Below are 26,657 nucleotides of genomic sequence, written 5' to 3'. Positions count from 1 at the left end.
CCCTGAGCCAAGGAATACAGGTGGCTTCTAAAAGCTGGAAATGACAAGGAAATGGATTCTCCCCTAGAGCCTCCAGAAGGGAATACAGCCCTGCCAACTCCTTGATTTTAGCCCAGTGAGACCTATGTTAGACTTCTCTCCTCCAGAACTGTAAGATAATGAATTTATGTTGTTTAAGACACTAAGTTTGTGGTAATTTTTTTCAGTAGTCAGAGAAAACTAATAGAGGTAGATATCATTATCTCCCATTATATAGATGAAGCATTTGAGGCTCAGAGATGTTGAGGCACTTTCCCGGGATCACACAGCCTGGTTTCAATGATAGAATCAAGATTTGAATCCAGGTCTATCTGACTACAAGCCGATGCTTACCCTCTTCTGCTAGGAATTTACATGATCAATTTACATTGATAAAGCTAATGACAACTTCTACCAATGCCTAAGGATGCAACCTAGCTCGCAGCTCCCAAGACATAGATCTGGACCTCAGGTCTCATCTGTGCTGAAAAATGCATTCCTCATGAGTGCATGTGGTGTCATGCTGCTAAGTTCTGTGGACACATATACCATTACTAAATGTAAAATTTTAATAGAAGCTCTAGGGGCTTTGAGAGAGCAAGATCAATAAAGGACTTGTAGGGCCAGCCCTGTGGCTTAGCAGTTAAGTGCACGCGCTCTGCTACTGACGGCCTGGGTTCTGATCCCAGGCGCGCACCGACGCACCGCTTCTCCGGCCATGCTGAGGCTGCGTCCCACATACAGCAACTAGAAGGATATGCAGCTATGACATACAACTACCTACTGGGGCTTTGGGGAAGAAAAAAAGGAGGAGGATTGGCAATAGATGTTAGCTCAGGGCCGGTCTCCCTCAGCAAAAAGAGGAGGATTAGCATGGATGTTAGCTCAGAGCTGATCTCACTCACAAAAATCAATCAATCAATCAATCAATCAATCAATCAATAAAGGACTTGTAAAAAGGGCAGCAATGCTGAGAGCCATGTGCAAGCTACGGAAGGTATCAAATGCTAGAAGTAACATGACAGTGGAGATCAGTCAGAATAGACTCGACTGTCTGAAGAGATCAGAGGAGAAAATATCCAGGAGGAATGTCAGTTCCCAGGAAAGAAGGGAAAATATTTGAAATAAGAAAAACGATTTGAGTTTGTATTTTGTTTTTCTTGTGTTCACCAAAGTGGCGTGAAAGCAAGTAAATGTCACATGAGATTGTTTCTAGTAAGTAGGGCGATGCCTTGAAGTTCCTATGAGCCAGTGAGTCTAGTTCACAGCACAAGCCAATTAGACCCTCTTAAGCTACAAGAGGTCAGGCAATCAAAATATGAATAAACCAGCAGAGGCTCAAAGGCAAGCCCTTTCTCAGCCACCAGGAAACCTATTAGACTTATTAGAACCTCCTTCAAGTGTTTTGTTCAATAAACCAAGAGACCTGCCCCTTTCATGAAAATACTCAACTAGACAAAATATTTTCCACCTAAACACAGGACTTCTAGGAAATCTTCCTCTATTCTCATTTTGGCTTTTTACGTCCAGTGTACATTATTCATGGAGGTCCAGGGGGACTGGGGGAGGCAGGGCCATTCTTGGAAGCACTTGTTGCCAACAGGTTCCGAAGAGCATTCAGCTGAGCCCTAAAACCCAGCAACGCCTCAGGCTCCAAGTGAAGCATGTTAAGAAATCATTCTTAGTTCTACTGGACCTTTAGCAGTCTTAATAACTTAAGTAACTTATTCAGTGATTTTATTCACGTTGGCAAATGATTCTGACAAAAGCTATCCTTCTAACTGTTAGGGACTCAGTATCCTCATGGAAGGTCCAATGAAGCACTTGATCTGGGTCTTTGTTAAATTCACCCCAGTGGAACAGACAAAGCACTTCTGGCTTAAAATGCAACAGAACAGTGGGGCAGCGCTGTGAGGCTCCAGCAAGGCGGCTTAGAGCAAGGAGTTTTGGACACAGAGAGACCTGGATCTGAATTGGGGGTCTGCCCACTTCCAGCTCAGTAACAGTGAGCTAACAGGTTACCTAATGTTTACGAATCTCAGTTTTCTCATCTGCTCAATGGGTATGAAAACAGTATTTTATCTTGCATTTCCTGTGGCCATTAAATAGGAAAAAGGATATAAAGTGTGTAGCATAGTTCTCTGTGCAGAGTAGACACTCGGTAGATAGTAGCAATTAAGAACTATTTTTATTAGTGAAGGTGATCACAAGGATTTTGTCATTGTCTAACTTCTGTGAACTTTGGTTTTCTAACCTGTTATATAGGAGGAATATTAGCACCCATCTCACAGTGCTGTTATGGTTATATGCAAAGTGCTTAGCTCAGTGGTTGGCATGTTGTCAGTGCACAATAAAGGTTAATTATTACTTTATAGTTGTTATTAAAAATTGTTGTCTTTGGACAGCTAGATAAAATCCCATGGCATATTGAGGTTAAAGTCGTATTTATTTACTGGGTAGACTGGGGAATTAATGGGAAAGAAATCTCTTAGGACTAAAAGGAGAGGGACTTGTTCTAGTCTTTTTCCTGGCATTAAGTTGGTGGGGCTACTTAATACAGCCAAACCTCAGTGTGGCAGACACTCTCAGTGGCCCACTCATATCCTCTGGAACTCACCATGCATGCTGAACTAACCATACCCGACTACCAGCACCTGCTACGCTGCCCAAAGCTCTCCCCATCTGCTAGAGCCACTCAGCCCATGCACAGGGTCTAAAATGCTGGGAATGATCACTCTCCCAAAGTAGCCATTCAATGGCAGACAGGAGTTGGTGGGTAAATATACAGGGCTTTGCCCCTTGGTTGGGCTAACTATGAGAGGTGTTCTGCTCTGGTCTCATGTTCTCTGGGGGCGTGAGTTCCAGTTGCTCACAACTGTAACCTTCTCCATAATGCAAGATTTATTGGCTTGCCTCCCTTCCTTGGTTCACTTCCCCACCCGCTACTTGTGTTTGAATTCTTGTCTCAGAGTCTACTTCTAGGAGAACTCAATTTAGGCCACTCATTTTCCAATGGGGACAATGGGATCCACGTTTTCACTGGGTTATTGGGAAGATCAAATGAAATCCTAGGTGTTATGACCTTTGAACAACAAACTACAAGTGCTGTATGTAAGTGAAGACTTTTTATTCTTCTGCCAAGATTGAAGATTTCTCCACACCAATACTTAAGACCAATACAGGGGGCCGGCCCGGTGGCTCAGGCAGTTAAGTGCACCTGCTCCGCTTGGGCAGCTCGGGGTTCACTGGTTTGGATCCCGGGCGCGCACCGATGCACCGCTTGGCAAGCCATGCTGTGGCGGTGTCCCATATAAAGTGGAGGAAGATGGGCATGGATGTTAGCCAGGGCCAGTCTTCCTCAGCAAAAAAAGAGGAGGATTGGCAGATGTTAGCACAGGGCTGATCTTCCTCACCAAAAAAAAAAAAGAATAATAACAAGATTAATACAGAACCAGCCTAAGCTGTTGCTGAGCACTGACAGAGCCACAATCCTAACTCAGGCTTCCATTTTCTCATTTGAGGGCTCCTGGCATCTACTACTGTGTCCATCCTCCTCCAGCTCTGTTGCTCTCCTTCATGTCATCCACTTCTATTTCCTCCTTGGCATTTATGACAATTTGAATTTATCTGATTTCTTTAGCTATATATTTCCTCTGTGCCCACAACTGGGCTGTAAACTCCATGAGCACAGGGAGAATGTCTATCTCCTTCAAATCTGAGTCCCAGCAACCTAGAACAGAGCATAGCACATGTGGGTACTCAGTAAATAGCTGTTGAATGAATTGGTGAATTAATTAATCCGTTCTCAGCATCCCCATTTACCGGACATTGCACAAGTAGTATGTACAGTCCCACAAACCCTTCACTCAGCTTCCCTCAGTGCCAACCTCTTATATAACTCTAGTACAGTATCAAAGCCAGGAAATTGATAGAGGATCTTTTCAAACCAAGAATGGAATCATGTCATTGCTCTGTTTACCCGCCTAGTGGCTTCCTACTTCACTTAGAATGCAACCTCTTTCCTGCGTCCTACAAGGTGCTCTATGATCTGCCTCCCCCAAACTCTGCAGCCCCAGCTCCTGACTCTCCCCTTACCTTGCAAGTCCCAGCCCCACTAGGCTTTCTCTCCTCTGTCCTTCTAAGGCACTGGGCGCTCTCCCACCTTAGGTCCTGGACGTGCTCTCTTGTCTGCCTGACATGTTCTCCCCATGACCCACTCCTTCCTATTCTGCATGTCTCAGTTTCAATGTCACCTTCTCAGGGAGGTTTTGCTGACCACCCTATTCCACTTCTCCCCACCCTTGTGCCTCATTTCTTTCCCTCATAGCATTAATCATAATTTATTCTTACATATTTAGTTTGCTTACTTGTCTGTTATTTGAGTTTTTCAATCTTGAGTGTAAGCTCCAAGACGCCAGGAGCTGTATTTTGCTCACCTCGGCACAATTTGAAGTTTGACTTATAAAAACTCAGGCTGATGTAAGTGTGGAGCAGATTTATATCTCATCATTCGATAGCCAACTAACATCTGTGGAGTGCGGTACAGTTCATCAACCTTTCCACGCACGACCAGGTCACTACCCCATGAGGTGGGATTATCTGCATCTCCATTTTACACATTAAGTGATAATAGTAACGTTGGTTGATCACTGGAGAAGGTGATTTTGATGCCCTATGTTGCTTTCCCTGGCCAACTTCTAATTTCAGCCACAGCTGTGAAGGATAGTTCCTGCTCATGTTGACCGTGACCCCCTTCATGCAGGCACCTTCTAGAGCTCCCCCTTTATCCTTCCTCAAAGCCATTGTCTCCAGAAATGGGGGAGAGGATGGCAGTGATAGCACTCAGGCTAGTTCCTCTCCTCCCAGCCCCGACCCCTGCTCATAGTTGTTCGGACTCAAGGCTTATTTCTCTGAAGTCGCAGGAGCCTGCAAGGTCTACAGGCAAGTGCAACCTGGAAATGAGTGAAAATTACCACCCCTGTGGGCAACTCTCAACCAGTAGGGGCTGGAGTTGGTAGATAAATACTCCAGCCCCTGTTCCTTGATGGCGAATGACTAGAGCCATTCTGAACCCTACTCAGAGATCCTGATGGAACCGGGCTCCTACTGCCTCCACCAGCAACACCACTAACGCTCCCTTTCATCGGATTTCCCTCCTTCCGGGTCTCACTCTCCCTCCTCCCTCACTCCCATCTCCTGGAATCACCTTCCCCTGCTTTCAGGGGCACCCAAGTTCAGACAGTGCCCACTGTGTGCCAGAAGCTGTTCTAATACCTTTACATGGCTTACCTTTTTCATCTCAAAGTCTGTCCTGTGAGACAGACATTACCATTATCCCCATTGTAGAGATGGGGCAACTGAGTCAATGAGAAGTTAAGCATCTTGCCAACGGCATTTACTGACCTGCCCAGACCCCCCAGTGACTGAGTGTGGTCCCTGGGTGTTAATTCCCCTACATTTCCAGGCTGCCCTTGCCTTCAGGCTGTGGCTTCAGAAAAGTCCCAGGGCTTTGGAGAAGGGATTGAGGAAGAAAAAGGAGAGTCAAGCAAATGGCAGCACAGGGATTCTAACCTAGGCTGTGGATCTCAGAGCCCACCCGTTTTACTTGTATGCTTTACCTCCTCCCAAGGAAACAAAGGGCCAGTAAGTGAAGTCACACCCTGAAATGCAGCTAGGGAGCAGCGAAGCTGCGATTCCAAATTAGGTCTATTGGACACATAGCGCCAGACTCTCCTGCTACACCGCTTACTCCCCTTTTTAAAAGGCCATATTGGGGGCCAGCCCCACGGCCTAGTGGTTAAGTTCCACGCACTCCACTTTGGCAGGCCAGGTATGGTTCCCGGACGCGGACCTACACCACTCTTTGGCAGCCATGCTGCAGTGGCGACCCACGTACAAAATAGAGGAAGACTGGCACAGATGTTAGTTCAGGGACAATCTTCCTCAAGTAAAAAGAGGAAGATTGGCAACGGATGTTAGCTCAGGGCGAATCATCCTCAGCAAAAAATAAATAAATAAATAAACAAAAAATAAAAGGCCAGATCTCTGCTCTTTTCTTGAAACCAGAAGGAATAAAATCAGCTTAGCAAACTCCCCGTTGGATCACAGCAGCATTTTACTGGGAATCTGCAGTGGACTGTGGAAGCATGTCTCTATCTCGACGGGGCAGGTAGCGCTCTCCATTTATCAGGCTCTGATAAATGGGAGCCTCACCGTACTTTGGAACTGCTAAGTCTGGTAGAAAGAACTGCTGGTTAGGAGGATTTCTTGGCTTTGGAGAGTTCATGATAGCATATGAAGCAGAGGCCGCTCTCTCCTCCTCGGCAGTGCTGAAGGAAGCAGTCAAATCCAGCCACTCTCCCAGGAAATGAGGGTGGTTGGGGGAGAACTCATGTCAGGTCCTCTCCTCCCACCCTCAGCCCGCTGCCTAATGGGTGTTAGGAACCAAGGCTTATTTGCTATCCCCAGGATGTCCTTCACTTTTGTCATCCTTCAGTCCACTCTCCACCCTGCAGTCACTGAGATCTTTTCGAAATGCTCTTCTCATCGTTTCCCTCCTCCACTAAAAATCCTTCAGTGCTTTTCCTTAGCTTTTTAAGGATAAAGACAGAATTCCTGATCATGGCCTCCAAGCAGGGTTTCACCCATGCACCCATCAGCAGCCACACTCCCACAAAACCCCCCTCACTCATTGCACTCTGGCAACTCTACATATCCATCCTGCCTCCTACCAGCTGAGAGCTTTGCAAGGCTGCTCTCGGCCTGGCATACTCTCCCTCTCACCCTGTCCTTGTGAAACCTTGTGCAGTCTTCAGATCTGAAGCCCTTTGACGTCTCCCTAACTAGCTCAAGTCCCTCTGATAAATGTTCTCATGGAATCCTGTGCCTCTCTCTGTCGCACACAGCATAATTGTGGTGTGATTATTATAATGACTGTCCCCCCCAATAGAGTGTAAGCTTCTTGAGGTAGGACGTGTTTCTGCTTTTGCTCAATAACACATCCACAGTGCCTTGCATAGCAATGGGTACATAGGAGGTCCTAGGATGGTGGAATCAATGAATGAACAACCCTGAGCTCATGAAACAAGGAAAGGGTGAGAGACTGGAAACACTGTGCACTTACACCTTGTTCTTTCGTTGTTAAAGGTAACCAGGTTCTAGTGTAATTCTCCATTATTCAGCCAGCAGTGTATGCAATAACTTTATTAAGGTCAAATAGATATCACAATACAGATTTATCCAACAGGATCCAGAAACTGGCTACACATATCATCTAAGTCACAAGGCTGTTTTGTGCTAAAATGCTTCCAACATCACAGATCACAAAATGAGTTTATACATCAATAACAACTTTATCTGGAAATACAGATGCTCAGCTTGCCCTCACTGTTGGGCTCTGGTGTTTCAACTGAGTTAAAACAAAGAGGCAAAGATTGGCATTTTCTTGATAAAGAATACATTCTGGGGAATATTTCATGAGAATCCTCTTTGGAATATAGAGTGGCTCATGGAAGTCATTTTTAATTTACGTGTAACATTCAAATCAAAATTAGTAATTAGTAAGTTGAACTGAGACTTGAGAATTCTTAATAATTGGATCAAGGAATATATTAACTTTACAAATAAACAGGATTTAAAAGTTTAGCTGGTAGTGTAGGTTCTACAGAATATCCTTTATAAATTAATATGTCAGCAAATAGCTTCTTAACTATGGTGTCTGATATCTGCATCTCCATTATTCTAAGAAAACAACACTCCATAAACACAAACAGTTATTGGGCCCATTGTTCATGGTCCATTGGATAACACCACAAAACACCATAGGAAATTACAAGAAGTAAATATTTAGCTAAATAAATAGAATAAATATTGGGCAATTACCATATGTAACACTGAATATCTACTAATAGGGGAAAATAAAGCCCAAATCTTAGGTACAATGCATTCAGAATTGGGTAAAGCCAGAGACACAAATTTGCAAGTATACAAAGTTGTAAATATATTTCTTTAAACGTCCATTTAACAATCTATATGGTGCAAACTGGAAAATTTTCATAAGTACAGTTCAAATGTTCATTTTGTAAGAAAATGCTTATTCATGCACTAAGTCATATGAACATTGATTCACCAAATTAAAAAATACTAGAGTAATTGTCTGAAACAAATAGTTGGAGACTCACAATCCTATAGGGTCTGCAACTAAAAAATAATAATACATGCACGTTGTGATACACCAAATTGTCTTATAGAAATCATTTAATCGTCTTTTGCATTAAAACGCATAGGAAAACTCAATGCGATTTAATTTACTTTACGCATATACATACTAGAGACTTTAAGCTACAAAATGCTTCTACTATCTTAACATACATACAAAATGACCATAAAAGTATCTGTGTATATAACAAGGTACTCTCCAATTAGCCATCTATGATGAATAATATATCTCCTCAAGTCATCTCATCTCTAAGTATCATTTATCACAACCCGGGCTTTTCTGCCTTAATGAGGACTACAGATGTCTGATTTACATTCAACCCTCTCTGCATTAATAATTGACTGAAACTCTTAAAAAATTCTTCCACCACTGAAATGTAAGGTGGTGAGGCTATCTCCAGAAGAATGCAAATACTACCCTGTTAAATCTGATTGGTAAAGGAAGCAGGGCCACTGGGCTGTTGGCCAAACTCATCTGAAGACGGCCCCAAACTCGCCTGCTGGTTGTACCCACCACTTGACCCATAGCTCTCTTGGTTGTACCCGCCTTGGTTATAGCTGCTTGAGTGCTTCTCCATTGAGTCTGAAAGGTACCTCTGTCCTGAGGAATGCCAGCCGGTCTCCTTGAAAACAAACCAGATGTTTCCAGCCCAGAGGATAAAGTTCAAGAATCCAAAAACCTGAAGGAAAATCAAAACAAATGAATTGATAGACTGGAGAGAAATCCAAGAAAAATCTCAATTTCAGAAAAATCCTTCACAATATGAAAGGTCACTTGTCACTTCAATATTGAGGCCTCTTCCAATTTTTCATTTCATTCTACTATTTCATGTAGAATATCTGACTTTTATTGAATAAAGGGCTTTATGTATATCGATTCACTTAGTTTGAGAGGAAGGTGCTATTATTATACCCATATTAAAGGTGTGAAAACTGAGGTTCAGCAAGGATCAGAATCTTGTTCAAGGTCACATGACTTGGTAAGTAAGAGACCTGGGCTTCAAGTTCTGTTCTGTCTGACTCCATAGGCTGAACCATTACCTAAGCTATCACGATCTCCCAAAATGAGGTATTCCTCATAGTGTGTAAAGTATCTTCAGGGGGGACAGGGTTCAATATTTTCATTTTAATAATAGTGCATTAATTTATAAGGTTATCTTCACTTTATGGCTAGGGATACTACTTTTCCATTTATTGTAATGATATAAAGAAAATGAGTCAACTTAAAGAAAAACTATGGCGTTAAGCAATGGTATGGGCGGTATGCAGGTAACCACGTGTGATGGTGTTCACAGAGGTTGTTGACCCTGAATAGTTGTACTTGCTGTGTCTCTCACATTCAGAAGTGAACGTTGAAACCAGACTGTGAATAAAGTGCAGGTTTCAGAGAGCTGTGGAATGTTTTCTCAAAACTAGTGTGAGAGACTTTCCTATGGAAATTCCTCTTCTACCCCAGAAGGGTGTAGTGGTGAGTCAGAGGACCAGGTGTTACTTCCCCAGGGCCTAAGGGATGGAAGCAGGACTGTTTGTCACTGTAAGAGGCCCAAACAGAACAGTCGTTCCACAGCCTTTTCCACGCCAGATTGGTTGACCTGGGAATTAACCACAGACAGTCAATTTTGACATCTCTTATTGGAGACAGACAACAATAGTATGACACAAAGCTGGGAAGACGTTCAAGTATAATTAGAAACCATTCCAGCACGACACTGACCAATCACAATGGACTTGGAGAGAGGCTATAGTTTTGGAGTGCGGTGCTGGAAGTCCCTTGCTGGGCAATTTATTCATTGGTTGCTAAATGGTGGTGTGGTCCAGAGCGCCCTGGGGGTGGGAGTGGGAGGCTAGAGTAGTCAAGATGAGGGGCCTTGGGAGCTTGGAGCAGGGCGCTCCAAGTATTTCAATATTTTAGCAACACGTGGATCAGGACACACTAACAGAAGGCCAGTCTTGGAGTCACCCCACTGCCTTTGGAATCTGTGGGACCTGGGCTCTGCAAGTTTTTGCTCTATGACCTTGGACAAGGCAGTTAGCCTCTGGACCTCAGCTTTTTGTTTTCTTCTATGAAATGAAGACAAATATTCCTTCCTTGGGGGATAGTTGTGAGGATTAAAGAGGATGTACATAATGCAGCTAGACAGGGCTGGACACATCAGTAAACGCTTACAGATTGGTAAATTACGCTCTGAATCACTTCCTAAAATATTTCCATGGATCGTATTCAGTTGACTCTTTCACTGCAGCATAAACTGAAGTGGGGCTTTGACAGTGAGGCCATATTCTTGGGAGATATCCATAGCTAAAACTGATTGTCTAGGCCCCTAATTGATCGAATTCAAGACTGGTTTATCTAGACCTCCCTCCCTCCCTCCCTTCTTCCTTCTCTGCTGTTCCATCCTCTTTCCTTCCTATTTAAGGAGCAGTGATGTCTTCCTCTATTGTCATCACAGAGGTATTCAGATCTCTTGGCTAGCACATTTTAGGGGCACACAGGCCCTTGAATTTTTTCTTGCCCTTTTGTTGCAACTGAAATGGGAGTAAGGATTGATTCATGCTCAGATGTGGGCCAACAGAATGAGAGACTGAAAGAGACTGCACATAGCCTGAGAAAGAATGAGGAGATGAAATCTAGATGATCCGAGAAGACATATCAAGATTACCTACAGGGAAGCCGGAGAAACAGAAGTAGAAATTATGGATAGAACAGTTATGCTCTGTGAACCTTTAAAAGAAAAATTAAGAGAATAAAAAACATTCTTTTTTCCCTTCTTTGGGCTCAAACACTACGTGACAATTAAGAAAAGGAATGCACTTTAGTAGCAGCTTTCAGTTGCATGTACTGAACGTTTCCCATAGGCTGGTACTTATGTACTGTGCTACGTGCTTATGTATCACGTCATCGAATCCTTTCAACAGTCCTGTGAGGTCTGTTCTGTAATATCCTCATTTTACAGAGGATGAAACTAAGTTTAGAGAGCTTAATTACTTTGTCCAAGGGTAGTCAATTATTGAGTAGTGGAGCCAGGATTCAAATCCTGGTAGACTAATTCCAGAACTGCACCCTTAACCATTTTGAGTGGCAACAGCATTGGGAGAATTTGGCTCTAGTCTGGCGTTGCTGTAACTACTTGGGAAATCTTATGCAAGTCCTCAGCTCCCTGCATTTGTAATATCTGGATAGCTCACCTACCCATTAGTGTTACTGAGAAATCATAGATACCAAAGTGTTTTGAAGAAAGCAAATCTGTTACCTCAGTAGAAAATATCACTGTTATTGCCTGAACCACTTACTTGTAGAAGTCATCTCTTGTGGTATGTGTCTGGCTCCTTCTCCAAAACCTACACTTGCCCAGGAGGATGGGTCTTTTGAGTCATGTTTCTACTACCAAACCCCCCAACCATAACTAATGAGACCAAGGTGGATACCTGACCCAAGATGGGCTAACAAGATTTTCTCTGCCAGAAATTTGGAATTGGACCTGAGTGATTTTAGTTCAGTCCAAGATGTTTCTTTAAAAAGAAATATAAACTCAGAAACTATAGAGTGGCTATCTTCTGCTGTGTAAACAGGAAAAAGAGAAAAAATTCCATCCCAAAAGAGAGAATAATGTAATAGACATGCAGAAGGAACAGAGATGAGGGATGGAGGATGAGAAATATCCAGTTTCTTGACAGTCTTCCAGCTCCTGGCCCTAGGTTCTTCTCTTGGAAGACACATTTCTGGTGTCTTTCTGATTGTTTTCACTTTTTGTGAAAAGCTAGCTCAATATGATTTGAAATCTAATGAGTTTGTAATGAAAAAATTGTGGTGTTTTGACAGATTAATATCCTTTTCCACCGCTTTTGGTAATAGAAATTTGATTTCCTTTGCAGAGCCAAGTTACAGTCAAGGGGCCTGAACTCTCTTCTGGAACTTTGAGTCTTGAGCAGAGTAATGCAAGATTAGGTATGACTTGCCATTATTAGCAACTTGAGACCATTTTTTGGTATCTGACATCTAGAACCTTGGTCCTGCTCTAGATTCTGCTTTTTTCAGAGCCTGTTTCTTCATGTCTCATCGAATTTCTGAGCTACTTGATATCCTTCCAAAGATTTTTTTTCCTGATGAAATTAGTCAGAGTCAGTTTTTGTTAACTTGCAAACCAAATATTCTAATGCATATGGACATTGGTATCAGAAGTGGGGTGCAAAGAACAGATGTTAGGGATACAAGGATTGTTTTTGCATTGGCCGGTTTGAACCTTGTTTTCTGACACTAGACACTGGAAGACCCTTAACTGATATGGATCCATAACTATAACAGAACTACTCCTGTCCTTTCACACACACCCTATTAGTCAGTTTCCCTCCAGTCTTCTTTTTAGTTTTAAGAGATATGTCACATTGTTTCTCATTCAAAATTCCTATCTCCTAGTCTAAAACTTCTTAGAGACATCAGAAGTGGAATTAAATGGATTATGCAGGATGTCATAATTTATATAGAAGATGGATCATTAAACTAACAAATAAATCAAATGATTTTATCTTTGTTCTCTTAGACTTTGAGGTCAGGGTTACAATAACTTTCATTAGGCACTGCTTATAAACAAACTACAGAAGCAGTGGAATATATTTTTATGTACACCTCGAAGTGTTCATCTACAGGTGTGGCCAGCAATGAATAAAAATGACTGTGAGATCCTAACACATGGCTTGTTTCTGTGTTTACTGTCTTACCAAGGCAAGATTCACAATCAAATCATCAGGAGCCAATTAGCAACCCTGTTTCCCTTCTTAAATGCCTTCTCAGATTAAATTTCAGAAAACTGTAGCAATGTAAGTTAACCTTGAAGCACAGATAATTATTCTTAGGGGTTGCTAAAGAACGTCGTTCCTTCAGCAAACACTGCTGAGTCTTCTATTCTTTGGTAACTACTGCTTTTTCCTGCCATTATAGCTTCTCTCTCTCAGACACAGTTTCTTTCTTTGAAATAACACAAGTTCTTACACTCATACAATAAGAATCCAATTTAGCGACCCTGCTATCTGTCAGATTTTCTGTCTTCCTGCAAGAGCTATACACTTGATGATAATATTTGACTTTGTTCACCTAATATAGTTCAGTTTTTCTGAAATTATCAAGCAACTAAACCAGGAGCATGGAGAAGATAAAAAAATTACCATAACTATTATAAGTACTTTTTTACATAATGCATTTCTTTCTGCACCCTACTAGTTCTGCATATTTTTCGCCAGACAATCAATTGGATATATTCTATGTGTGTCTTGAACAATGTTGTCTTCCCAGGAAACCTCTATGCCATCAAATATTCCTTTTAACTTCTGGCAGGCCTCAGCCTTAAAGTTCAGATTCTATATCTGCTTCTGGCTTAGAATTTTGACTTGACTGTCATCCAAGCTGCAGTTGCCAATACCTGCTGGCTTCTTATTAAGAACTCTATAATTGGCAGCATTAAAGTCTGTGGGTTCTGACAATAGAAAACTTGAAGGCCAGAGGATCATCTTGCAAATGGTGTGGAATATCACCTTTTAGATTGGCCTAGTTATGGAGGCAGAAATTTCCAAGATGGCTTCTGAGATATTTTTCTCATTCACTTGCCTGGCAAATAAAGATGTGGGAGGGAAAGCACAGATGAAAACATACCACAGAAGTGTTCAAGCTGGACATTACAGGGCTGTGGACCGCCGTGCATTTGTTGGCCGGCTGTTTGCAAGCTGACATCAGTAACAACACTTCCTTGGGATCCGTTGCGACCTTGACATCAGACAGTCCTTTTGCCCAAGCTGATGAACCCACCAACCACAAGAACGAAAAGACTACAGTGATGATGAAGTCCTACAGAAACAAACAGAAAGATAAAACAGTAAAAGAAATGTGAATTCTAGAAACACATTGATTAGTTTATACAACTATTTGGTTTGCCTGTTGGAAAATTCCAAGATCTCATAATATTGGAACCAGGGAAAAGTTGAAAAACAAATAAAAGAAATTTTTGTGATATTGTATTTATATGTATATAAAATAAATAATAATAGTAATATTTATTGAATGCTTACTATGTCCCAGGAATGATGCTAAGTACTTATAACCCTCCTGTAACTATTCCTATTACACCCCTGCAAGGAAGTCACTGTTGTTATCCCATTTGCAGATGACAAAACTCAGAGAATGGTTGAAGAGCTTGTCTGAGGTCCCTAAACAGAAAATCAGTGATGCTGTCAGGATTCAAACAGGGGCAGCCCACCTCCTGAGCCCATGCTCTTAACCATCATGTTATGATGAGTTCAAATATTTAGAGAGATTTGCTGATTGTTACAGACTCCTGGACGGCAACATTCATTCATTCATACATGTGTTCATTTAACAAACCTATGCATTATGTACAGTATGCTTGGGACTGTGTTAAGAGGGAGACAAAAATAGCTATAATGTTTGGAGTGCCTTTTATGGGTGAGAGGTTTTATATAAAATTATCCTTACGAATATCATGTTAAACAGTATTTTTAATGCCGATTTTAAAGATGAAGAAACTGAGGCCCAGAGATATAAAGTAAACACATAGACAGTGGCAGAGCCAGAATTCAAATTCAGATCTGTCTGACTTAGAAAACCATCTGCTATGAGTGCAGGGGGAAGAAGCTTCTTTATTCATATATCAAGCAAAATCTCTGTGATATCGGGAGGTGAATATTTTAAAGAAATATCTCCAACTTTCTGATGATGGAGGCCTACTTCTCATATCCTCCCTCGTGACTCAGAGGAGGTGGGGGTGGGAGTCACTGTCCAAAACTTAAGGAGACCGTGTTCTAACAGGACAATTTTTCAGATTTACTGTATCTATGTTTCACTACTATAAAAATGTTTCATACTGCTTACCTAGAATATTAAAAACACTGATCCAGAAAGGAAAATAGTAAATTTGATACACCAACAGAAATAGACTTCTTTTTCATTCTAAATGATAAGCCCTTCAAGAAAAAAACTTAGTCTGTGTTTCTTTCCTCCCCAAGGGCATGGCCCGTCTAAGTTACTCTGGTTAGCCTTTCCTCACAGCGTGACTGAATTACTTTTCATCAGATTCCATGAGCTACACTGAGGGAACTCTTATGCTCTAAAGATGCTGCTGTGAATGATGCTTGTTAGGTGTGACTTTCGTGGAGAATGTTCTAGAGGGTCCACTACTAAGAGTGGCTGAATCTTCTGAGCAACTGGTCTCTTTTCATCCAGCGCTTGTTGTGATTTATGTAAACTCATCGGTTGACCTTTTCATGTGGGCTCAGAAAATTTAGGGCCAATTTCTGACCCACTCTTAGGGTTTTTATGGCATGAGTATTTTAACCCTATTCCTAACTTTGTTTTGTATACCATCCTTCTTTTCTCTTGTTCTTTCCTTCCTGTTTTTAATTAAATCCATCTTGAGTTTCATATATCCTTGTAAGCCATCTTCAGTCATTTCTGGAATGAGATGGAGGTATAAACAAACAAGCAAACAAATACCGTATCTACAGCCATTTCAACATCAATAAGAACATTTGGAATAAAGAGATTCAGTGTTTGAGTTTGAATTAGAAATTGGAGAAATAGTTACAAATAATTAAGCCAGGTTGACTGTGGCAAATACAACTCTCTGCTCATGTTCAATCTGGTACCTATTTCATTCATGTTTATGCAAACAATGAGTTTTGAGCAATGTGCCAGGTAGTGAGCAGTGAGTTCTTATGGGAGATTTAAAAAAATGCAAAATATGGACTCTGCTCTCTTGATATTACATATGTGTTAGGGACCATAGATATCTTGTAATTCCACTTATGAGATAGTAGCTCTCATTATTTATACTCATTATAATTAAAACTAGGCTTATTAAAAGGCCATTAGGATGGGAAAACACTTAAGAAAAGAATAGAGTCATATGAAAACCTCTCAATTAGAAATTGGAAAAAATAATACCAAAACTTCTAGACTTAAATTTTGTTAAAATAATGCTAGTAATAATATCTAACATTTACTGAGCACTTATTATATGTGAAGTATTATTTCAAGTTACCTGTATTAACTCATTTAATGCTGACAATAGCACTGTAAAACAGATACTAACCCTGTCCCCATTCTACAGTTGAGGAGGCTGAGGCATAAAGAGGTAAAATAAAATTGCTCAGAGTCATGAGTTAGTACGTGGGGGAGCCAGGATTCTAAGTGTGGCCGTCTGCTTCCAGGACCTGTGAGCTTGACTATTCTCTACCGCCTCTCATGTCTGCTTTAAGGAATATTGATCTTCTTATTTAAAACAAATACACTAAAAAAGTTAAAAAGTTCGACTTGAGGTCCTGCTTAATTTAAATATGACAAAATAGTAACAAATCATTTTCCGTAAACAAACTTCATGACTGAAGTCAAGGATCTATGTCCTTGGAGTAAATATGTTGTTTACTCCCTAGCACCATTTTGTAAAGAGGGACCAGTATAGCATGCTAAAGTATGTCCTACATGAATTTAAAGCTCAGAGTCTGTCCTCACATAGGCCGGGGGTTGAAGCCTGACTCTGCTACTTACTAGCTGTGTGTCCTTAGGTAATTTGCTAGACTACGTGAAGCCTCAGTTTAGCTCTCTGTAAATTGGGATAATAACAGTATCTGTCTCATAGGATGGTTCTGAAGGAGTGAAAATATGTCTGTTTGCCTATTTCTCCCAATAAACGTCAGCTCCATGAGGGCAGGGACTTTGTCAACCTTACTCATTGCTGGGTCTGGGCAGAAGAGGTGCCATCAACATTTGTTGAGTCAGAGAATGAAAGAAAGAATGAATGAATATACAAAATGGTCCCAATTTTGTTAAAAAATTTATACTTATGTACACAACATTACACAAGAGTTTATGAAGTGGTACTGCTAGGATTAGAGATGATTTTTATTTTGTTTTATATAAGCTTGTATATTTTTAAACATATTTCATATTTAGGCCAAATCAAAACAATGTGGCAACGTGATCAAGCCACAGATTGATTATATCAGCGGCTCTCCCAGACAGAGACTTCACACCACCCTATTTGTCCTTACAGCAGCATCAGGATTTATAAATAGACCAAACAATACATGTCATTAGAATTGAGAGTTTTTGTATCAAACGGTTTCAAAAAATAGGTCAAAAAACCTCAAGCCAGGTTTTCTATAACTAAGCAAAATGTGTAGATAGGGAGACTATGTCAAAACTTCTAGCTAAAGAATATATTAACCTGAACTTTTTTATTTTTTGGCTTCAAGTGTAAGCCTGAGTTCAAAGCCACTTACAGGGAGTGAGACATGGAGCAAATCCTTGACCCCACTTTCCTCCCATCCAATCTCCTGCAGAGGCTCCCATTGGCCAAACCCCACTGAAACCCCAAGGGCAGGGAGCCCACTGATGTGATTCATGCAGGTCACCTCCCTGGCACAGAGCATGGTGGAGAAGGGCAGAGCATCTGTAAGAAGCTGTCTCCAAGTAGTGGTTGTCTTAGGAGCAGAGCAATGGTGGCTGCCATCTATATTTACTGAGTGCTTCCTAGCTGCCGGGAATTCTGCTAAGCACTTAGAGACATCATTAACCTTACAACATAGGTAATTACATTAGCCCTGCTTTTTATATGAGAAATTGGTCAAATACTTTACTTACAATTAATGCCTGGCTTGACTACTATAGTGTATCATGAGCTTTCAGAAAAGTTAGGAGAAAAGATGCTCTTTGGGGTATTTTATGTAAGTAATTACCTTAGTTGATGTTCTCTAAGTTTTATTCATTTTGGTACTACCCAAACAATTTTAATTTTATCCACATACCTCCTGTGTTATTGTTTAATATTTCATTTAAACGACCTTTTTCACATAAATAAGGTTATCTCAGAAGGAAATTATATGTGTACTATAAATGTTAAATCAATACAACTTGCCCTAGTTCGAAGAAAACTGCAAACATAAATGCTATACAGTGAAAACAAAATACCTTAAATTGTAGCTGGGGTGTTTGCACAAGGCTTTGGAGCCTAGGATCTTTGTTAAAAGGGAGATTAATGAGTGTTAGAGGGATACTAAGGACTTACTAGCATGACCTAATTAGAAGACTTGAAGTTGAATTGAACATGGACCCACTTTCTCACTCATATTATTAAATGCCACGTTAATGGTCCGCCTAAAACCATCTTCTATACCAGGAGAGGTAAATGCCTCGCACTTGAGAAGTGACTTTCTTCTGATGGTGCAGGCAAAAATCCAGTTGCTTATAAATACTACCCCTTGTCTATCTAACAGAGATAGAGTGCACATGGAAGAAATTCAAGACATAAATTTGTAACATTTCCTGCTAGGTTATCATGGTGTATATATCAACCCTTTGAAGATATCTTCTGCTAGCTTTGCTTGTGTTATTTACTCCCATGGAGTGGAGAAGCTGCCATTCAGAAGGTGCTTCCCTGCTTCCAAAACACTCTCACACTTGAAATCTGTGTGATGTCCATAAAACCCCAAGAAGTAGTCAGAGGAGGAGTTATTAGCCACATATTACAGATAAAGAAACTGCAGCCAGTAGGGCTAAGTGATTTGCCTATAGCTCATTAAGTGATTTATAAAACCTGCCCTGAGGTATTGGTCTCACTCTGTACCAAGGGAACACTGACCTGCTATCCGGTTGTGTTTCTGCAGTATGTTTCAAGTATCTGTTCAGTGATCCAAGGAAACGGCTTCCTCAGCAGAGGGAGCAGACTGGCTTAACGCTGCCTGGGTGGTTTGTTCCCATTTCGTTTGTTGGGTGTGTTTTCTTGCCCCCACTTCTCCTAATTTGCTGTTAGCAAACTCATTTTTACTGGAATGTAATTTAATACATTAAAGATGCCTGTCCTGGAGCACTCTGGGGCATACAAGAAGGAGTCATCTTTGGAGACAGAAAACTTACCAGTTTAGAACCAGGTAAACCTGTCTCCATCTCTCCCTGATAGTGGCACCTCACAGCTCCACTGGATATTGGTAAACGTAGTCAATCCTCCTATTTCCATCTATTAGCCAATATTCCCAGCATTTCAACTCCAGCGACTTTATTATCTGTTTGCCTACTTGATGGCTTTGCTGTTTTTTCTGTGGCTGACCCTATACCAAGAAGCTATACCAGAAACTGGGCAGTCCAATGAGTCCCCCTCACCCTCACTGCAACTGGATCCAGTTTGCTAAGTCAGCTGTCAGGAATCCCAGAATGAATCATGAACCAGGAAAAACAGAAATCAAACTGCAAGAAAGAAGCTCGGCTTTGGACTTGTCTGGGAAGAGAGAAGAGCTAAGCAGTGGCTGGATGGAACAACTTTCTGTCCACTCACAGGTTTATTTCATTATTTCATTTGAAGGATGAATGACAATGACATCTGACTTCTGGAGAATGTCTACAGTTTTTAACAGGCTGTCACAGAAGATCATTTCATTTTCACAAAACTGCATGAGGGTGAAGATAATTGTACCCATTTTACAGATTCAGGGAAGTTAAGTAAAGTGTTCATGTTGTCACAAGTAACTGAGATTTGAATTCAGGACACCAGGCTCCATATTTAGTGAGTGGTTTTCCATCATGCCCAGGTCTTCTCAAGTCTGGGTTACCTACCATTGTGGGAACACAGACACAGCAACAAATAACATTGAGCTACATGGGAAGAAAGGCATTCTCCTTCAGAATTCTCTTTCAATCTGAGTAGTGAAGTCTCAGCTGGGTGCTAGTCTGTCTCTAACACCTATTTAACAAATATTTAACACCCATTTATCAAAGAAAATTGGTCCCAGGCTCAGAGCCTTCAGGCAAGCAATGGTACCTGGCTGGAATACAGTACTCTTTATTTTCCATTAGTTCATATTTATGTTTATCTTTTAATTATGTCAAATAATGCTGGATTTCTATATCCAGCAGTGGTGCAGAGTTTTCTTCAAAATTACATTTTATTTAAGTTTAAGAAAATAATTTAATGTAAAAACAATAGTAAATAATTCATGGTGCAGGCGACAGAAGCCAGGCAGAGAATGCCTGAGGTTTGGAAAGACTACATGGCTCCATCCTGGGCTGGGAACGCTGAGACTCTCACCTAGTGCTATCTAATAGAAATAGAATGTGAGCCAGAGATGTGAATCACATATGTAATTTTAAGTTTTATAGTAGCCACATTAGAAAAAAGCAAAAAGAAACTGGTGAAATCAATTATAGTAATACATTATATGTATTTATATAATAAACCCATTATATAAAAATATTATTTCATATAATCAATATAAAATTATTAATAAGATATTTTACTTTTTTTTGCACTGTCTTTGAAATCTGGTGTGTATTTTATACCTACAGCACATGTTAATTTGTATCAGCCACATTTCAAGTGTCCAGTAGCACATGACAGTGCACCTCTAATCCACAACTAACAAATGGAAGCACATTTACCTCCATGGTGAAGTGAGAGCAATGCCCTTTCTCCTGTTTCAGGTCATTGCTGTCATGATTTCTCTTGGTACTCGAGTCTGAGATGGTCCCAGCAGCCATCCCTTAGCTTAGCTTTTACAAGGCCAGCATGCCTCTCACAACCCCCCTGGTCTGTAGATTCCTATACGTGGGTTGATATGGTAGGCCAATACATTGCCCCAGTGGTCTGGCGGAGGTTGGAAGGCAGATCAATGACGAAAGGGAGGCTTGGGCCTTCTGTATCGGCAGCCCAAGGGAGGAGACTGGCCCACAGAAACAGCCCTGCCAAGTAGGAGGTGCATTTTAGACTAGATGTAGGGGAAAGTCTGACTTGACCCCTCTATTCTCAGGACATGTGCCAAGATGATGGCTGGTGGAATGGGATGTAATATGTGGTCCCATTTTACAGATGGGATAAATTACTTAACTCCAGCTTGAAAGATGCAGAGCCAGCATTTGGACCCAGGGAGTTTGGCTCCAGAAGCTGTGTTCTTAATTTATTATAAAAGCACTCTATTGCTTTTAGAGGCCCATGATTTTATTGGCTCATACTAAAAATTAAAATAGAGGTCCATGATTTTATTGGCTCATACTAAAAATTAATTTGCAATACTAGTACCTGTGGCTATCATTTATGGGTATCACTCATGGAGCAGTTACTACGCACCAGACACTGTATATTCCATACATGATTCATTTAATTCTGATAATACCATTTTGAGATAGCTATTATTGGTCTCACTTTACAGATGAGAAAAATCAAGGTTCAGAAAGACTGAGAGTCACTGAGTTGCTAAGCTTTGTTTGCAACCAAGGTTTGCTGAGCTCCAAAGTCTGCGTCCCCCACCAGAAGGTGAACCTCATCAGACTCGAAACCAGATTTAATGGGGTGTCAAGCATAATGTCAAAGTGCCTTACATATTTCGCCTCAGTTCAGCCTTACCACAATCCTACGAAGTAGCTATGAGTTTTTCTATTTTACAGATGAAGAAGGGGGAAGTAGAGGAATTGGGTACGAAACTCAGATCTTTTGACTCCAAATCCCATTGATTTGTTCATTTGTCCATAACTCTAGCAGTCCCTTTTCCCAATCATCTGTCCAATGTTTGCCATCTTCCCACTATAGGCTGGATACTGCTCTAAAAATGGAGTATGCACAAGGGATGGATACCAGGCCAAAGGAGGTCTGTTCTCAGCCCTCAAGTGGTTTACATCTTTCCTATCTCTGCACTGTCTGGGATTTATGCTATTACTGCAAGATACACTATTGCCACACTGTCAGTTAATCAGGATTTTGCAAAAAGAGAGATGTAGCAGATGCTGATGTTCTTCTGTCACAAGGGCTGGGGAATAATCAATCATCATGGTTCATGTGTGAAGAATCTGGCTTATGCTTGAGAATCAATGTAGGACTTCATTTCTTTTTCTCGTAAGTTAAATTTGATTATGATTGACATACTGCACTTTTTCTTTCCGAGTCTGTTCCCAGACAACTTTATCAATTGATTTGTGGTTGCTCAGCTGTGGAACTGAGGCCTCCTGTTTCTTGTTTGTAAGAAGACTTTTAAAAAGATCCTCTGCATCTCCCCCTTTAGCTCAGTCATAGACAATTGATTTCATAATCTCCCTGCAAGAGGGAGTTATTCTTGGCTGTTCGGTGATCTCAGAGTAGATGCAAATTCTTCACTAGCTTGCTGCAATGCTGTTGGAAATCATAGGGTAAAAACACTCCTTATAACCTGATTTGATTTCCAATTGATCCTGCCTAATATTTTCATTAGAAATAGCACAAACCTTTCAAAACAAGCTCCAAGTAATATTAGAAAGTTAATAACTGTTCAAAATAAATTAATAGAAACAGTAGCAGTATTATTAGTAATAGCTGCTATTGATTCAGTGCTTACAATGTTCCAGGACCTTTATATACATTGTTCCATTTAATCTTTATCAAGAATTTGTGAGGTAGGTCTTATTACATATAGGTTTTTAGAAAAGCAAGTATCTCGGAATGGTTAAGTCTACAGTCTTTGGAATCAGACAGTCCTGGGTTCAAATCTTAACTCTTACTAACTAGCTCTTGGACCCAATTAAGCCTCAATTTTCCTACTGTAAAAAAGGGCAATAATGACATATATTTTCACAGGGTTTTACCAATGACAAATGAGTTAATTCAACAAAGTGCTTAGCTCAGTGCCTGACACACAGTAAGCCCTCAATGAATTTTCACACACACACACACACACACACACACACGTATGGATATAGGAAAATTCCATATATAATAATTGAATATACAACAGTAAAGAAAAGTGTATTGATATTATTCACTGGGTTTTGTTGGTCAAATAAATCAGATGGGTTCATTCATTTATTCAACAAATCTCTGGCAAGAACCGACTAGGAGCCAGGTCTTAGAAATATAGAAGTTAACAAAACCAGACATGGTCCCAGTATTTATTCTGTTGGAGGAGAGACACCTTACTCAAATAATCATAGAAGAATGTGTAATTGCAAATGGTGATGATGGCTTTGCAGGAAAAGGACTGGGTGTTTTGAAAACAAACAAACAGACAAATGCATGTGGGGCACTGGCTAGTCTAGCGGGACAGGGAAAGCTGCACATATCTGGTTGTGTCCAGGATTCCTTTTAGGTTTGTTCCTTGGGTGGTTCTCAAAGCAGACTCATGTTGAATAACAAATACACCACAAAATGGCGTATCTGGAAGGCCAAGAATTGGCATCTAGATGGAGCTTTGGGCTTTTCTCTACTACCTTCTTCCTCCATGCTCAAGAAGGTTGCACACTGACATTGGTCAGGACCAAGGAGATTTACTGAGCCAGGCTGCTAGCAGAGGGAGGTTTAAGTGTGAGGAGGGAAAGATTGCTTGTTTATTGGAAATGTTGGTGGCCCACTTGGCTGCCGAGGCTATTGGCTCTCTGCACTTGCCTCCTGCAATCCTCTCCCTCTTAGAAAGTCAAGCAATAAACAGGTGGGCCCCAGGGGTAAAGAGGTCCAGTGTGGATCTGTTTACATATCTAAATGTTGGCAGAAGAGTATTCTTGCCTTTCTAGATCCTAGCACTCTAGAAGTTTATAAGTCTAGGGAAACAACCAGGGTTGTTAAGTGTTTCCAGGTGAGTTGCTGGCTTATACAGAAAACAGCACTCTCTCCAAATAGTCAGTTATTGGTTTTGACACATCTACCAAAAAGGACAGAAACAAGTGAGTTGTCCAAAGTCCTAGACCAGAGGTGAAGCTACTGTTGAAACCAGTTTAAATGTCTTAAAAATAACTACGGGAAAAAAATCACATTTGTAGAGTTGGTTAAGGATGAATCTGGAAATTTGGGGATGCTTCTTGGACATCTTATCAATCTTTCAAATTTTCATGTATTTTTTAGCACCTCCAATGATTCTGGAGGCTGCCGTTGAATCAGCTAGATGAAAATGCTAAGATTTATGCAATTAACCACCAGCTTTGTCTACTTGACATCAAACATCTGGGCATTGTAAATATATCTGGAAAATACCAGATGTCAGGCAGTGTATAGATGAAACATCTGGAAGAAGTATAGCATCCAGGAGACATGGTGGGAGGCTTGAAGTCAAAAGCAGCCAGATTTGAACTCACACGTACTCTGGGCTACAAGGTTCTCTCACTGTGTGAACAAAACTACTCCATCACATATGTCATATATATATATATAAAACGTTATATGTTATGTGTGTGATATATCATACACACGTGATATATGTGACCACCATATGTGATGATCATACACACATCATCTGTGTATGTATATGTGATATATCATACACACACATACTTTTTAAAAAACAGTTGACACAACTACTTTTCTGCCTGCATACAGTGGCAAACAGTAGAGACATGGATAATTAAATATCAGATAATCCAAAGTAATCTCTTGATTTGTCTAAATATTTTTAGGTACCCCCCCCAACCAGCACCCCATACCAACCTATGTTTAAAAATGGATGCATTTTATAGGAAATCATTGCAAGTAAGCTACACGGAGAAACTCTGACTCAGAAGATGCTGGCAGACCTTTCTGGTGCCACTCTCTGAACGAGTTCAGCTCCTCTTTGAACACTGCTCTGTGTTCTCTTGCCATCGCCTTCTCTGAAACTGGAAAAATGCACCTCTTCCTTCTCTGGAATTACACAATCCTAGAGTGGGAAGGAACTGCCAAGATAAATCCAGGCTGTCAAATATTCCTTTGAAAACATAATCCTACTATTAACTTACTATTCTACACTACTGATATCTCCCAGATAGGACATGGAAGAGGGGATATGCATGGTTGGAAATAATGCAATAAAGCAAAACCGATCATGAATTTGAAGTGTTCACATCTGTAATACAGAATAAGAGTGCCTACCTTACAGGATTGTTGTAAGGATTAAAATTAAATAAAAATATTAAGCATGGAGACTGGAAAATCTTAAATGTTGCATCAATGGCTGGGATGATGATGGTGGTGAAGACGATGTAATCTTCAAGTGACATGGCCTGATTTTGTCATGGTCAATGACATCTGACCATGAATTCAGCTGTAATGACTTGATTTTTTTTTTTTCCAATCTGTATTCTGATGTTCTTTTGAAAAGAGATTCACTCTGCTGAGGTTAAATTCATACAGCCAAAATTTTGCTAATACAGTCTAAAGTTTGAGCCAATGGTTCTTTGTGGGTAGAGCTTCAAACCTATTTGGCAACAACCAGGCACGCATGTGTGCATGTGCATGTATGTGTGTATATATTTCATCTGGTTGCAATACGTGATTGGAAAAGAACTGGGATCATTGTGTTAAGACATGTAAGGCCATTGGAAGAAGTTCTGCCTGGGAGAATGAGCCACTGCTATGACAAGTGAATGCTTTGCTCATTGCTACATTCTCAGAAAGCACATAGTGTGTGCTATTTAAATTCTGTTCACATGTTGGTCTCATTCACTGAGCTGTAAGTTCCTTGGGGATGGGACAGTCTTAACCACCTGTGTCCCTGTGCCTAGCCAAATGTCTGGCATGACTTCTCGTATATATCCACTGAATTCAAGAAGAAAGGAAAGAGACTTCACATTTGGCAGAGTCACTTAGAGGGAAAATCATTTGGATTTCAAAAATCTGCACGTTTCCTAAATTGTTTTGAGGATATAAGAAACTCAATACTGGCTGCCTATAAAAAAAGAAAATTAAATGGCTGAAAGATAGGGATGGAAGGCTTTTGGAGGTTTGTTTTTATTATTTTTATTTATGTATACTCCCCCCACCCCCCGTATACCTTTTTAAATGGCTGGATTTTAAAATTTAGCATAATTTTAGAATAGGCATATTTTACTGGATTTGACCTTTGGCCATTGTGAGAAGTTTTCTGTTTAGGGGAATGATTGTGATTATATTTCACACTTTCCTCCCACTGACTTTTTTTTTTTTTTTTTTTGCAAGTGAGCAAGCAGTGTTAGCACAGTTAGGTTCATGAAAAGAGCTGCTATTTTTCAAGCATTCCTCATGCCTTTCTAGAATTGAAGGCCCATTATTCTGTCATACATCAACCCATCTGTCAGCCTACAACAGATGGTTAAAATGAAGAACTTCTAAAATACCAAGGAGGAAATTATGCTGCACTTCACCATCCACAGCTTAAATTCACTCTGACTTCAGAAATTCCTTTGCATTTCCCCACTCATCAAACGAAGTGAGGAAAAATATTACATTTGAATTACAAATTAGAAGCCATTCCTCAGAAAGATGGCTGTTGGATTCACAGATGTTGACTTTACTCTGTCAGTTGGAGAGAAAACAGACCTGGGTTCGAGTCTCAGTGATGCTGCTTCGTAGCCACTTTTGGCAATTTATTTGACCTTGAAGGTCTTTATTTCCTCAGTTGAAATAGTAGAGAATTAATAGCCTGTCTTAAAGAATTATTTCCAGAGTGAAAAAAGAATGGATAAT

At 40.6% G+C, this 26,657-nt stretch overlaps 2 protein-coding genes across 2 annotated transcripts in view; both read right to left on the bottom strand.

The window, feature by feature from the left end:
* The window catches only part of SNTN (sentan, cilia apical structure protein), a 38,870-nt gene extending 32,566 nt beyond the window's left edge, over positions 1–6,304 (bottom strand). The window contains 1 exon segment of the mRNA XM_058567773.1: positions 6,138–6,304. Coding sequence (XP_058423756.1) covers positions 6,138–6,304 — 167 coding nt within the window.
* A 910-nt stretch (positions 6,305–7,214) lies between these two features.
* The window catches only part of SYNPR (synaptoporin), a 283,741-nt gene continuing 264,298 nt past the window's right edge, over positions 7,215–26,657 (bottom strand). Inside the window, exons 5-6 of the mRNA XM_058562360.1 lie at positions 13,880–14,071; positions 7,215–8,915 (exon numbers count right to left, since the gene is read on the bottom strand). Of these exons, the coding sequence (XP_058418343.1) occupies positions 8,658–8,915; positions 13,880–14,071 (450 nt within the window). The 3' untranslated portion in view covers positions 7,215–8,657. The remainder of the gene's footprint in view (positions 8,916–13,879; positions 14,072–26,657) is intronic.

Source organism: Diceros bicornis, chromosome 2, assembly GCF_020826845.1.
Source record: "Diceros bicornis minor isolate mBicDic1 chromosome 2, mDicBic1.mat.cur, whole genome shotgun sequence".
NCBI lineage: Eukaryota > Metazoa > Chordata > Mammalia > Perissodactyla > Rhinocerotidae > Diceros > Diceros bicornis.
Note: the sequence above shows the minus strand (reverse complement) of the source record. Positions and strands in the feature narration are given on the sequence as shown.